At 39.5% G+C, this 15,116-nt stretch overlaps 2 protein-coding genes across 5 annotated transcripts in view; one reads left to right on the top strand and one right to left on the bottom strand.

Annotated features, from left to right (window-relative positions):
* cxxc5a (CXXC finger protein 5a) overlaps positions 1 to 15,116 on the top strand; it is a 95,890-nt gene that overhangs the window by 3,101 nt on the left and 77,673 nt on the right. For 2 of the 4 annotated variants that reach the window (XR_004631342.1, XM_034684301.1), the window contains 2 exons: positions 3,598 to 3,698; positions 3,980 to 4,114. The gene's annotated coding sequence lies outside the window, so the exon portion shown is untranslated. Of the gene's footprint in view, positions 1 to 3,597; positions 3,699 to 3,979; positions 4,115 to 4,680; positions 4,998 to 15,116 lie in introns of those variants that run through there. The other 2 variants (XR_004631343.1, XR_004631344.1) reach the window with 2 other exon arrangements.
* The window catches only part of ppp3ca (protein phosphatase 3, catalytic subunit, alpha isozyme), a 42,378-nt gene continuing 30,735 nt past the window's right edge, over positions 3,474 to 15,116 (bottom strand). Inside the window, exons 7-14 of the mRNA XM_034684299.1 lie at positions 14,676 to 14,753; positions 14,467 to 14,561; positions 12,156 to 12,281; positions 11,963 to 12,040; positions 9,445 to 9,529; positions 9,148 to 9,245; positions 7,607 to 7,657; positions 3,474 to 4,896 (exon numbers count right to left, since the gene is read on the bottom strand). Of these exons, the coding sequence (XP_034540190.1) occupies positions 4,718 to 4,896; positions 7,607 to 7,657; positions 9,148 to 9,245; positions 9,445 to 9,529; positions 11,963 to 12,040; positions 12,156 to 12,281; positions 14,467 to 14,561; positions 14,676 to 14,753 (790 nt within the window). The 3' untranslated portion in view covers positions 3,474 to 4,717. The remainder of the gene's footprint in view (positions 4,897 to 7,606; positions 7,658 to 9,147; positions 9,246 to 9,444; positions 9,530 to 11,962; positions 12,041 to 12,155; positions 12,282 to 14,466; positions 14,562 to 14,675; positions 14,754 to 15,116) is intronic.

Genomic DNA, 15,116 nt, shown 5'->3' with positions numbered 1-15,116 from the left:
TAACATGTCTTTGTTCATGCCAATAAAGCTAATTTGAATTGAAAATTGAATTGAATTGAGTGGGTGTACAGTGAAGTCTACGTTGGCCCTGAAGTGCAAATCATAACGGTAAATCAGAAAACACGGCAATTCAGAAAACAGCAAATTAGAAAACAACGGCAAATTAGAAAACGCAATAGCAATTCAGAAAACACTACGGCAATTCAGAAAACACTACGGCATTAATCAATCCGGTAGAAGTAGGTACCCTCGGGGGACATGACTCGTCGCTGATTGAACTGGGTTAGGGTTATGATTAGTGTTGGGGTTATGATTAGGGTTATGGTTAGGGTTATGATTAGGGTTATGGTTAGGGTTAGGGTTAGGGTTGTGGTTATGATTAGGGTTAGGGTTATGATTAGGGTTAGAGTTAGGGTTAGGGTTAGGCTTATGATTGGGGTTAAAGTTAGGGTTCTGGTTTTGTTTGCTTGAGTTTGCTTCTGGTTCTGTTCTGTGGATATGTTTGCAGTTTTTTGTTAAATTGTGTTATAAAAAAAGTTTGACTTAAATACTAAACAAAAGTAAGAATGGTTTTTGTAACAGAATATATGCACACAACTAGGCAATTATAAGGCTTCTCATAAAACAGACAAACCATTAGTTTTTGCAAAGTTAAGGTAAAATATACGGCTACAAAAGATCCTAAATTAAGAGCCGTTTGGGAGTCAAAGTGCCGACTCTTCTTTGGGAGCTGAGTCAAAAGAGCCGGCTCTCTGAAAAGAGCCGAACTTCCCATCACTGCAGTCGGTAATTCACACAAGTGTCTGATGAGGACTAACTTACTAATTAAATCCTTCCAACTGGGGTGGCAAGGCTGTGTTTTAGGGGGGCACTTGCCACCCTATGCCACCCCTGTAGATCCGCCCCCGGTTGTAGGTAAAAAAAAAACAGTTTTTTAAGGGCATTCATCTGCAACATGCTGTGGTGAAAATTTAATGTCACAATTAAACTTTGATCTGTGAAGAAACAAAGCACATACTTTTGTTCATGCATATTTTATTCAAGAGTAAAAAATGTGATTTGTCCCATAGGGCATGCTTACAATGTGTGTATCATTTAGGAAGTCAAATGCGAAAACATATTTCCATAGATAATAAAAAAATGTTGCAAGTTAAAATCCATTATATTTGTTTGTTGAAATATGCATGTAGACCATACAAGAACCAGAAACAGAGGAAGGAAAATAACCATAAGCTAAATTGTAACAATAATAATATCAGCATTAAATATAACCAGAGTACAATGTTTCCTGTTAAACGTAAGTGCGACACATGATTTTCTGTGTGTCCAATTCATTTACATCTGAAAACCATGCTATCATGCTTTGGCAGCCTGAAAGTTGCTTTTCACTGAGATTATATTCATTCACACTATTGAACATTTTCTGTACATCAGTACAACAGAAAAAAATAAAATAAACACAAGGCTTCACACCTTAATAGGGCATCTCTGCATACAATAAATTGATATAAAATTAAAAGCAGTGGTAATAAATAACAGATTGAAAAAATGGACCAAAATAACCAAAGGAAGCCTATTTATAAAAGTTATAAAACAAGACAAATAGAACTCCAAATATAATTCAAAAAATAAAAGAATTCAAGTTTACTATTTGAAACACAACTATCACAATTATAATCTCACATAACAATTAGGAACTTAATTGCATGCATTGATGCGTTCCATACCATGGATGCTGTGTTAAAAAATCACCTTTTCCACCTTTAATTCACATACCTTTACCTTTAGATAGGAAGATGAAACATTTAGTAGAAAAAATAGGAATGTCTGAAAGGAAATTCTAGAAATTTATGTGATAGAACGTGTTGCTTCAGGTTGGGAGTTCACTGCTATGAACCAGTCTTAATTTAGATTCTCTGCTTTCCTTCCATCGTTCAAAAAGACACATTTAGTGTATCACAGTAATGTCATGTAGTATACGGATGGACTTTTTCCTCACTGTTTCATTTATTTATTTGTTTGTTTTTATTTTTTTAATTAGCACTTGTAGATAGCAATCAACGTTGTATTCGAATCACAGTGTGGCTGCACTCAACAGTGGCATTTTCTCAGCCTGTTTCTATTCTCATAAAGTTTACCTGGATCGGAAAAGTTGATTGAAAATAATTAATAATAATAAATGATCAAAACACTTAGATGCAACACTGATGGATTTGAAAATCATAGACAAGTTGTTATGTTCAGTTTTAAAATTGGAAGTAGGCGAGAACGGGGTTGGTTGTCACGCGGGTTGGTTGGCACACTCGTTATATCTCCCAACCAGATGGCACTTTCTCTCTAATTGGGGTATGGACATCTCCAGAATTAGGATCAGAGCTCACCTACATAGTCTTCTCTGGAGTAAGACAGCTGAACTTGGGGGGAAAGGGCTTTTTGTGTTTTTCATGTCAAATTGTATATATTCAGCTCCTCAGTATTTTTCTTCTAGACTTTTAAAGGATGGGTTTATAACAAAACAAGTGTTACCCTTACAAAGTGTGAGGGGAAAGCTACAGTTTAGATTTCTATTAGCTAGCTAAATAGTTGTTAGATGGTTGTTAGCCTTGATGTTAGCAAAAAATTCCAGTTGGGGTTGGTCGTCACATTCGCTATGTTGGCAAAATCATGCATGGTGAAATTAGTTGGAGTGCGCAGACCCCACATTTGCCATCACTGTAATTCAGACAGTGACTGCATGTAGCCTAGTTGAGTAGGCCATTATTGTTCGGCCTATTTGTTTTATTCTTTATGTTGTTATATAGGCTGGCCTAAAGATGTGTTTCCTTTTCATGTTCCTTGCTCATTTTATGTTAAAATGCATTAAATTATGTAGGCCTATCACTTGTCAGTGCAAATAAACTTTCAAATTTAGTTCTACCTTCATGCCTTTTTTTAAAAGATTGTTCCCTTTAAAATACCATTGTGGCAACCAACCCTATAGTGTGTGACAACCATCCCCGTGATGGGGTTGGTTGTCAAAATGTGTCAGAGTGTCTTTGATAGTAAATGCCTCTTTGTTACTCTTTAATGTAGGAATGACTACTGAAAGATGTTTTGATGATGAGCAATCAACAAAACAGTAAAAAGTGTGACAACTAACCCCATTCTCCCCTACTTTTGGCAACCTTAAATCTGACTACGGTCAATTGTAGTAAAAAAAAAGTCACATTTCTTCTCTGAATTAGCACAGAATTTTCTCTTCTGGATACATTCCTCACATCACTACAGTAAATAGAACTGGATCTCAGTGTGCTTAATCCAAATGACACAACAGTGTGTATCCCTCTCTTTAAGCAACAACTATTCCACCTGTGTTAATTAATTCACAAATTTGTAGAATTTCCTTCTCACGTTGATACATTTCTTTGTTTGGCTCGTACACGTGAAATCTCATTGAATTTGCAGCACACCAAAAAGTGCCAAAACTCAAAGGGCGCTTTTGTTTTTCTTTTACTCTCTCTTCAGCAACAAGCAGGTTAGACATAATCAGGTAGTGTATGACGGCAAAGTCCACCCTGAAGTTCAAGATGGCATCTTCTTGTTTTCCCTGTGATCCAGAAACTTGAGATGAATGCTGCCGGTCATAGCGATGCAGAGAAGATGAGAAAACCATGATCCGATCTTCAGCGGAGGATGCTCAAGTGTACACTTTACAGAGAGTGAGTTGCATGATTTTGCATGATTTTGCTTGTGTGAGGTATAGTCTTAAAAAATGCTAAGCTTCAATGAAGTGTACTAAAGTAGAGGGACTAAAATATAACTCAAAGGATGGTTTGAATGGAAGTATAACCTTTGACATTCACCTACGTACTTAGATGATACTGCATCTTTATGTGAAGTGGGCAGATCTTTAGATGTTTAATCTGGTGTTTACATTTTGGAATGCTCCTTTCCTCCCCTCCCCTTCTTTCCTCATCCCCTCCAATGAAATTCTTGCTAGGAGATGACTGATAACAAGGGAGGAGAGGAAAGGAGCGATCCTGGAGAGTATGGGGACAGATCCAGCTAGAGCAGTTCCTACAGAAGAGCATCCTGTCCTCTTCCCCTTCTCAGCATAGCAGCATCTTACGACAAGGTAAATCAATAAAATTCAAGTCCACTGGTAAGATTGCACTGCAAGTTCTAAGAGGTACACAATTCGCTTCCTTTCTATTTGCTTTCTTGCTCACAAAGTGGTGTGACTTGTTAATACTAGCAAAACATGAAGGTAAACAAGATTAGTGTCCTCATGAAGTGAACTTGTGAGTGATTCATAATAAACACTTAGGAAACAGTAAAATGATTCATGTGGCATGGATACTGCAATTATGTCATCTGTCAGGCCCTGCAATGAAGGAGCAGACATTTGTCAGCACTCGGTACAACACAGCCCCCAACAATTCAGTCTGTAATTCTTTCAAGAAAGGGAACGACAGGCTGAAACATCTTTCAACCACACTCTTTCTGTCAAGCTGCAGCCTGTCAGATTCTCCTCCACTTCTGCTCCCCCCCTCCCCCAATCTGTGCGATGACATACCGTCATGAAAAAAATGACCTTTTCGCCCATTTAGAGTAGATTTGCTGCAGATTTCATGTTCTGTCTGTGGGCCTGGTTTATTTCTGAGGCCTGAATTCCCGATTTGGCAATGTCTTGCTGCACAGCTCAACAGCGGCACGGTTGTGAGGCTCAGTCAGCGCATCACTGGAGGTTGCTGTTGTCATCGGTGCCGTTCGCCTCTGACATATTCATCTTCCCCATGGAGTGACCAACGTGGTTCACCCCGTCCCTGCGAGGGGGCATGCGCTCATTGATGCGGTCAAGGCCCTTCGCCTCCGCGAAGCTGGTGATCTTGTGCTGGGGAGAGAAGCCTCGGATGGCTGAAAAGAGGAAACACATATATGAGAATACAGTAAAAATGCATTTCTGATGTGAGCTTAATTTGTGATTTTCCATCAAATGCTTTGAGGATTTCTCCAACGTCATAACCAAAAAAACTAATTCAGAGGGTCAGTCTTATTTATTTTAACAAAGTAGCCTCTTTAAATAACAATCTAACTGATGGCTCAATCTTATGCTTTAAAATAGAAATGACTATAAACCAGTATGATACATTATTTGCTGACAATGGGATTATTTTATTTATTATTATTATTAATTCCAGTACCATAACATATGCAAAACAAATAACCAATAAAAGCTGCTGTCACTGCTTATTTACTTTGCATATAAAAGAAGAACAAGCGCAGTCGCACCAAGCTGATGGGAGTCATTGATACACTGATGTGTATATCGTTTAAGAAGCAAAAATAACCAGATAACTAAAGCAAATAATGACAAAATCACTGGATGTACAGCACGTAATGACTGACCTTTTTCCAAGCTAGAAGACCAAGGATTCTGCTAGCTAACGGCGTGTTTTGAACTGTTCCTAGAGTCATTGCAACTTTTTAGACCATCTCTACCCATTCTGTACGATGTGATTTCAACACAAATTCACACTCTGATCAGCAATATTGTTTTGCTACGGATATCTTGACTTCTGACGTTAGGCTGGATGAAGCCTTGAACTTGAAAAAGATGTTAATAAATCTTAGACTGTATCATTAATAGATATAGTATCTGTGACGTCACCCATCTGTTCCTAAAGCACGACAGAGGAATTAGCTTTTCAGACCTAAGCCGTTTTTTGAACCAGGCTGTAAACATGTTTATTCTTGCTGTAAAGATCGTCTTTTTTGTATGGGTGTGTATGGGGTTTCCGGTGTTTCTGCAGCCAGCCTCAAGCGGATGCTCGAAGAACTGCAGTTTTTAGGTCTTCCACATGGGCTTCATATTTTAAGACCTGATGTTGACGCCTGTATTAAATACACTGAGGTGTTTTTTGTGATAGCAAAAGTGATCGCAGTTATAATTAGTAAAGTATAGTATATATAATATTTGTGCATATTTGCTAACTACATATAGCCTTTCTTACCCTCACGTGTGCATTTACGACAGATATGAAAGTACACAAGGGTGAAATAATAATGGTAATCCTATAGGTTTAAACAATCAGAAGCAGGTTATTATTTTTATTTCTGTTTAATCAGGTTGGTCCCATTGAGTGCAGAAATCTTTTTTAATGGGAGACCTGGCCAAGACAGCCAGCAGCAAAAAAACACAGAGTTACAGACATAGACACACAGACAACAAGAATTCACCAGCACGACATTGTCACTGAGAGAGTAATTATCTAGGAGGCAGTGGTGTAACCAGGTACACTAAAACAGCAACATCCTAAATAATTCTTTGCTCATTGAGCTTCAAGTTATTGTGCAATAAATTCAGGCTGAGGGTAGAGGAATACCCATAAGCCCTTTCCTAATTTCTGTTTGAGCTTTTGGGACGAAAAGCCTAAAAAGTCCTGGGAGCAAATGTAACATGTTGGTTTGAATTGTAGGACCTATCTACAAACAGGATCAGCTATTCACTTATTGTTATTATGCAACCTTTGTCCCTGACATGGCGTGGTTAAAAAGAAACTGCAGTTTGGCTTTTCAAGTATTGCATGTCAAACTTGCAGCAACTTTAACATGTGGTGCTACATACAAAGATTACAAATTAAGTTGTAAATCTGGTTCCTAAAAAAGTAACGAGATCTAGTTCAGCTTCATTTTCAAAAGCCTTAAAGCATAATTTCCTGTAGGTGGCGCAGGAGTAAAACAGTCTTTGATCAAGTAAAACTCCTTCATTAATTAATGATTGTATTTAGATGTATCAGCCCCTCACCTTTCATCCAGTAAAGAGTCCCATAATAAGAAACTATATTAAAACAAGGAGTGAATTGTTCATAAAATCATTTATCATTGTTATTTGTACTGGTGCTTTAAATTTCTGTACGATACTAAAGCTTCATGATAAGTGAGCAAAGATTACCTCAGACATATCACGAGCAACTGAGGCTTCATGATGCATAATTCATGTAGAGACTCTGGTGTGTTTCTTGCTCTTGTGCATGCAGCATATTTTAGAACCAGAATGAGGCCATTTACAAGACAAACCAAAAACAATGATTTTTTTAAAAGTCATGCATCTCTTAGCAGCAATTAACTTTGCAGTGTTTTCATTTATCATGTACTATGTCATTGCCCAAAACAGAAGTTTGGTCACAATTTTTACTTTCTGTCCAGACTTGAAATTGTCCAGTGCTTGTACCTTTAGCAAACACTGACGTGACAACATTGATCCATCACTCCACCATATAAAATACTGAAATAATCAGTTACTTTCATTCCTTCTCAACACTCAGAGACCCATTAGGAAACAATTCATTAAAGATAAAATCCCCACTGTGCATTAGGTGCCCTACTTTACAAATAACCATTTATCTCATTTCAGCTCATACTTTTACATAAATTATCTTTTTCAGTTAAACATGTATCCTCTTTCTATCAATTTAAAATCAAATTATGTACTTCGATTTCTCTTTTAATCACTGGCACTGCAAAGTCAAGTGCTGGCATGAAGCTGTCAGTGGACTTTTTACTGTGTGGGCTGTTGGTTTGGAAGGTCATGTTGAAAGGAGCTGAATGGGGAGCACAGGTTTACCTTCTCCGTCCTTATCCTGCTCCTCGATGGCTTCAATGGCTTCAATGGTGGCTGAGGGGGGAGGAGGAGGGACGCAGGTTACCGCTGATAAAGCCATGCAAATGTAAAAATGCAGCCCCAGCAAAAAGGCGGCTGATGTTAGGCCAGATGAGAAATACGTCACTGGCAGTGCAGCCAAAGTCAGTAGAGTGCCGTGCATTAACACTGAGAGAGTTAGTGTCAACATAGGGTTATAAAATCAATTTAGAAGATAACAAAGGTAAAATAATAGACAGAGAGATACTGAAAGGGAGAGGGTTAAAGGAAAGAGAGACATCAGAAAATTGAGACTGCAGTAGATCCAAGGTAAGAGGATAGCAATGACCTACTTTGGCATTGCATTGGATATTTAGAAAATATTTCTTTCCATTTTATCCAAACTGAAGGGATTTCTTTCTACATCTGAAAGCATACACAGTCGTGATACACAATCGTAGATCCCACTTTGATCAAGCCTCAACCTCAGGACCCATCGGCTTTCATCTGACGATGATATATATTCCTCTGGGAACAATAGCCAACTTCTCAATTTCCAGTGTAGCCAGCACTTAGTGATAAATGACTTTCAGCTTAGATTTTCTTTTCCATGCGTTGCATTGTTCGCAGTCTAATCAGCAACTTCAGAGCCAGTTGTGTGGTTAGATCTGGAGTGGAACGAAATTCAACCCTCCAAATATGTCCAGTATAAGTCCTCATTTATCTGTTTCTGGTGAGTCTCAGTTTCACTGTTTATAGCAAGTTACACAGAAGTTTCACTCTGGCTTACTTCAGCGATATACATCCTGAAAATGAAACCAATTATTCAGTGATTTACTTGAGATACACAGGCCTTAAGTTTGCTGAAAAAACGACACCATGATTTAAATTTGTAATATGTTAAAGGCAAGCTTTGTAAAGTCTGTCCTCTAGGAAGTCTGGAAATAGCACAAATTGAAATGACTGATTTGGAACAACCTTCCTTCACTTGCAGGAAGAAATGTGTTCATAAAGATAAATAAATTGTCATCATATAACCACTGATAGATGCCAGGATGTCATTACAGGGGACTGCCCTGCTCTCCACATGCCCTGTGTTTTTTCTGTTCACACTAAAGCCTGCTATTGCCTGATTGGCCAGTAGAATCCAGGCAACAAACATTTCCCATAAGATCTGGTCCTGCAAAAGTTCCAACTAAATAAAAGGCTTGAGAAGGTGAGAAACTGGACTCCTGTTGGATTCTGTTTTGTGCAAGAAGGCAGCTGAGACTAACATTTCCAGCTGTAACAATTTGGTTAGGTTAGCAACATTACTGCCATCCTCTCAAGTGTATATGAGAACCGAGCTTCAATATGCTAAAAAGAAAAACAATCTGGCCACCCTACATAAGAGAATAAGAGAGGTAGAAAGGGAGAAAGAAAGAGATTAGACCATTGGTAGGACTGAAAATGGTAATGAAGAAATGAAACAAAATAAAGATGGAGCCCAGGGTAGAAAAAAGGCTTAGGCTGAGGCGTGTACGCACCACTCTGCAGTGTCTGTCTGCCTCCAGAGAGAACCCCGCTCGGCAGCATGCCAGTGGGCGTCAGGCCCTTAAGCGTCAACACATTTTCACTCTCCTCTCTGCAAGAAACGCACAAACAGGTCAGAAAACTTCTCTGAACCCTGATCAAACTGGAGAAAAATCCGCTTTATCCCCTCACTTTGAAAACAGTGTGTCCACAAACTTGACCTAATTGTACACACAAACACCTGATAACAGTTTCAACATTTTAAAATATACACTCAAACTTCAATTCTCACATACAAAACCTAAATTTACCTGAGAACTGAGAACATTTTGGCCATCTTCCCGATGGCACGTATCTTGTTTTTGATCACCTCCTTGCGTGCTGCAGCTGCATTGGCTGAAAAAAAAAAACATTTATATGTACTCTTATTATATACCCTTCTTTTAAACAGCATATGCAAACATTACAAGCCTATATAATGCATGAAAGCTGCTTGTAAGATTCACTGATGCATATAATGCAAAGGTATGTTTCTCAATGCACAGGATACTTTAATAATAGTCATATTTACTGCAATTCATGTGCCAGTGTTAGACTTGGTAATTGAAATACATTATAATGAGCCCATGCACATTCTGTCATCATACCCAGTATTTAGAGATGAAGTGTATGGCCTCTCTAATAGGGATACAGTGATTAACCGGCTTCACTTTTCACCGTGCTTTAAAATGTCATGCAAACTTAATCACACAGGCACCGCTACACCGGGTGTTTCTGTTGTCAAAAAGGGGCCAGCACATTATTTTGGGTGCAACCTGCACGGAACAAAAACAAAGTGACACCTGTGGTGCACCAGCCTAATTATGAAGAGTCATGGAGGCTACGCAACATTAGCTTAACTACAGCAGAGGGACCAAAGCAGCAAAGTTTTGTATCCACCAAAGAAACCAGTGAAGGCAGCACAGCAGTGTGGGGGCAGTCTAGGTACACCAAGAATGACCGAGTAGAAATTCAAGATGATGGATCACCCATCTGCAAAACCTGCTGCAAAGACGTTGCGGCTAAAGGGTCAAACACCTCAAACTAGATGCAGCATCTGTTGAATCACCACCTAGCACTTCATACCAAAGCAAAAGTAACATATAAAAAGTGATTGATCTAATGCTGCTGAGCAGTTACCTCTCAAACTACTCTTCTTTTTGCAGTCTGCAGAGTGATGAGGTAATGTATTGATCTGTAGCTACATAGAACTATAAACTGTAATGTAACAACTACAAAACATTGTAAACTCTGATGTATAACTGTTAGTTAGCTTACATGGGGACCAGTTGTACCGGGGTAACGTTAATTGTCACAACACCAGACATGATTTGTGCCCCTGGTGTCCCAATAAGTGTTTGAATAACGTCAATTCTGCACTAACTGATAACTCTTTTGTCCTCAAAGAGCAGTGACGCATGCACACGCTGCCATAAACATTAAAACACTGGTTATCAAGCTTCTCTAACCCTAATCTTGCACAAGTATCAGCCACAAGAGTAAAAAGCAAGTGTAAAAGAAAACCATTTAAAGAATAGAAATACTCCTGTTAGCTAATTTACTTCTCACTGAGAAACTTTACCAGCGGAGCTCTAACAGAACCACTTCAAGGTGAGTGCAGAATAATTGTCACGGCACACTGCCTCCCTATTGGCTGTCCTCCTTGACTGTCAGGCAAGTAGGTGCGATTAGAAGATTGTTGCCAAATCCCCGTTTGACACTGCGTTTGTTGTGAGTTTTGCTATGTGTTAAAACCATAGACTGTATAAATAATGGACGTAGTATCCGTGACGTCACCCATCTGTTCCTGAGCGCTGTTTTGAAGCCAATCGACAGCGGCAGCCTTATAGGAAATGTGGAAGTCAACCAGGCAGAGTGTGACGTAAAGGTGCAGAGTTTGAGCCTCCTAGCCAACAGCTTTGTGTTCCCATCCGGGAGTCAAGTCAGTCATGTCCTTATTTGGGCAAAAACTTGTAATCTTTATATCTTCTGAACCGTTGCGTTAGAAAAAAATTCAACCCCCGTACAGTGTGTGCCGATAGAGAAATTAGCTACGTAGAGCCAAGCCGTGTTTTTGAACCAGGCTGTAAACATGTTTATTAATGCTGCAAAGATCGTCTTTTTTGAATTGCTGTCTATAAATTGCAGTTTATGACACTTCCGCATGGGCTTCATAGTTTGAGACCGGAGGTTGCCGCTTGGTTAAAACAAATTTAAGTCTTAGTTCGAAGAGGGACGCCAACATGTTACAGGCAGAGATGGCCAAAGCCAACCAATGGGGTAAGCCCATTCCTTCCTGTTCACTCTAGCCAACAGCCAAATCAGTAATATGCACGGGCATCCACGCCTAGTAAGTCCTAGACAGAAACCAAATCCCTGGAATAATATAGACTTGATTCTTTTAGCAGAAAATCCAACCAGAACACAGGCACTAAACTTAATTTAAAAAAAAACCCAAAAAATCTTGTTGCCGTCAATCTAACTTACTATGTATGCCGCGTAGAGGCATTAGTGCTAAAGACTTTTTCAAAATCAGGTAAAACTCCTGATAGTGCCTTTAATCCTTCATTCACTACTGGTTACAACTTAAACCAGTGAATGTGCCACCTTTAAAATAAAAACAAAAAACTTCATGATCATTTATCGTCTTTTTGTACCAACTTAGCACGAGTGAGGAAGCCCAGAATCAGATGTGTCAATGGTTTGCATGTGAATGGCCCAATTTTGCAGATTGCACTCATGAAAATAACACAAATTAATTATTCAATCATTATTTACAAAACATCCTACCATCAAAGATCTCATCTTCATCATTCATGAGCTCATCATCAGAGCAGATGCTCAGAATGTTCACCAGCATTTCTGTGACTGGAGAGGAAACAGAGTGTAGGAAAGAGGTGACGTCATCGAGTCTCAGAGGTCAAGTTGAATTGAAAACACACCAAAGATATCAGAGGAAACTGTTATGGAAAACACTCGATACCTTTCTCTCCAACAAATGGCAGAGACCAGGTGAAGACGTCCATGAAGTTTGGCAGCCAGTAGGGATGAGGTGAACAGTTGAACTGTCGGATGTTCATGACGTTATTTTCATATTTCAGCACAGCAGCTGTTGGAAGGAAGAAGAAGAGAAACACTAGAGTCAAAACCTTTTCTTGAATCTTCCTGAGTCTTGGAGCCTGGTGGTGTTGTGTGGGCTTTTCAATCACATCACATCCTGTGAACACAAGTATCAATGCTTTGTTTCTTTTTTTAGGTCACAAGGCCAGGTTTATTGCTTTTCTTCAGTATGTTATCTTAAAACAATGTTGTTTGAAAACTCTTCTAGAGAGAGGAGAAATATCTGAGTCTGATCTATACATCTGCCAGCTGACATTATGTATTTTTCTATGCTTACCATTATCTTCCTTGGATTGGACCCATTTTTCTTTCTCCTGTTAGTTATTGAATCCTTGACCATTAATCCATTTATGTATAGATCTCTATCGATGTACCATTAAACTACCAATAACCAGTACATCATTACAGTACAGCAGTACATGCACAGAGCAGTCAGTCTTCAGGCTTATTTGTTTTGAAGCATGTCTCCTTTCAGTCTTTTTGTTTCACATTGTGTGACTTAATTTAACTTGACCTCTGCTGCAACTACATCCAAACTCAGAAGGACCAACCATTGCAAACTCTTACCTAACAACCACTTGTTGAAAAGATACTTTGTAAGAAAGGCTCTTTACAATCCAATGTTTGTTTTTTTGGGCTGCACAGTGGTGCAGTGGGTAGCGCTGCTGCCTCCCAGCTAGAAGGTTTCTGGTTCTGGGCAGGAGCCTTTCTGTATGGAGTTTGCATGTTCTCCCCGTGCATGCGTGGGTTCTCTCCGGGTACTCCGGCTTCCTCCAACAGTCCAAAAAAACATGCTCTCCAGGTCAATTGGTCACTCTAAATTGCCCGTAGGTGTGAGTGTGTGCGTGAATGGTTGTCTGTCTCTCTGTGTTAGCACTGTGATAGGTTGGCGACCTGTCCAGGGTGTACCCTGCCTTCCGCCCGAAGCCAGCTGGGATAGGCTCCAGCCCCCTGTGACCCCTAACGGGATAAGTGGTCAAGAAAATGGATGGATGAAATGTTTGTGCATTGTACACAAACTGTTTTTCTTTCCCATGCACTGTGCAGGATCTCTTCTGTCATAACCATATGCACAAATTGTATACCAGTGTATACATGTTTGTTCATGTCCCCTGTTTGTTTTTTTCAAACAGCCCCATCTGTGTCTTCAGTCTGAGAGCAGACACAGCAGAACATTAGATGTTTAACCACTAGATGGCCTCGCTGAGGCCAGAGATTGCTGACACTGTTACATCAAGAGGGATAAAGCCACATGGAGATAGTCAGCGGTGCCGACAGTCCCTCCTACGCTCCCCATCTCCCATAGCCCATAGCAACCAGGACTCAGATCTGAGAACACAAACAAACGGGGGCTCCCTGATGCATTCTTTTGCCTGCTCACGAGCTAAACGCAGTTACAATCATCCATACCGCCCAGTTTGAGCTAAGAAAAACATTTCAACATGTAAGTGGAGGAGCTGAAGGTAGTCTCTTTTCGTCCATCATGAAGTCTTCCATAAAATGTAACCCAGATGCAGCTAAATTGCCAGAGGTTCAGGTGTTAGAGACGCAGGAATTAGGGCATCTCTTTCACAACACTGGATTCACTGTGAGCTGTTTAATTTAGCAGTAAATGGATTTCTCAAGGCCCGCCTCCCTACTGTGCACAGCTATAAAAATTAAATGATAATTAACAGGAACAATTTTTAACAGGGATTTATTTATTTCAAATTGCTTCATTTCACCCAGCACAGTTCCTGTTATTCCATCTTTTTCAGGCTCATTTCATTGGTGGAATGTGACCTCACTCAAAAATGTAAAATTCATGTCTCCTTTAAAAGAATTCAAGGCACATTGTAGGATTTCTGCAAAATGAAAGTGCCTTTTATTTTGCAGGGCAGTGTCTGTTTAAAATAGCAGATGTGCTGCGACCAACTTAGGTCTCCATCAGGGAACCTCAGTCGAGGCTGGCTATTTTAAACTCACGTTCTACACATGCAATGAGCCCTGAACAAGAAGAAGGAAGCACAGAAGTATCCAAAGAGCACTCCTACATGATCACTAACAAAATTCAGCAGCACAGCTTCTCAGTTCTCTTCATAGTGCTATAAATAGTGTTACTTTGTAAATACAGATACAAGCTGAAACACAATTACAAATCAAACTGAATAAAGAAAATGAAGAGATTTTCTCACCTTTGTTGTTGTAAACATCCAGGTAGTTTGGCGCTGAGAAGATGGTTATGAGAGATGGGAATCCAGTCGTCTGGCTTTTACGGTACATCCGGTAGCTAAGTGATAGTAGGTGGAGGAAAGAGAGAAGAGAAGACACATTGTTCTCTTTGATGCAAATATGTATCTGTGTTTATTTGTGTCTTTTTAAGATTGAAGAATGGACGACATACCCTGCATCTTGTGCTTCATGTGCTCGGATGATTGATAATAGGTTATTGCTCTGTAGGAACTCACATACAGCTGGATAACTGGAAAAGAGGAAAGCAACAATTGGTTAAAGTACTACTAAAAATGTCTTGCAACAGATTGTGTCAGAGAACAAATCAGTCTTACAGAAACATGACTTTAAAAATCTGTTTTTGACCATCATAGAACAGACATCCATTTCAGCTGCAGGTGACTAATTTCACATTCAGTTTCACTCACCAGACAATGAACAAGATTTATCACTTATAAATACATTCATGAAAGGCTTTCAGAGGATGATGCAAGGGTGTGAAAAACCAATCCAACTGCTACCTGTTGCATTGAAAAACAACTAACCCAGTCAGAGCTTCCTGCCCCAGAGCTCCTGACAGGAAAATGCCTGAAAGGAAGTGAAGCCTGTGAGC

Source organism: Notolabrus celidotus, chromosome 5 (assembly GCF_009762535.1).
Source record: "Notolabrus celidotus isolate fNotCel1 chromosome 5, fNotCel1.pri, whole genome shotgun sequence".
NCBI classification, from domain to species: Eukaryota; Metazoa; Chordata; class Actinopteri; order Labriformes; family Labridae; genus Notolabrus; species Notolabrus celidotus.
Note: the sequence above shows the minus strand (reverse complement) of the source record. Positions and strands in the feature narration are given on the sequence as shown.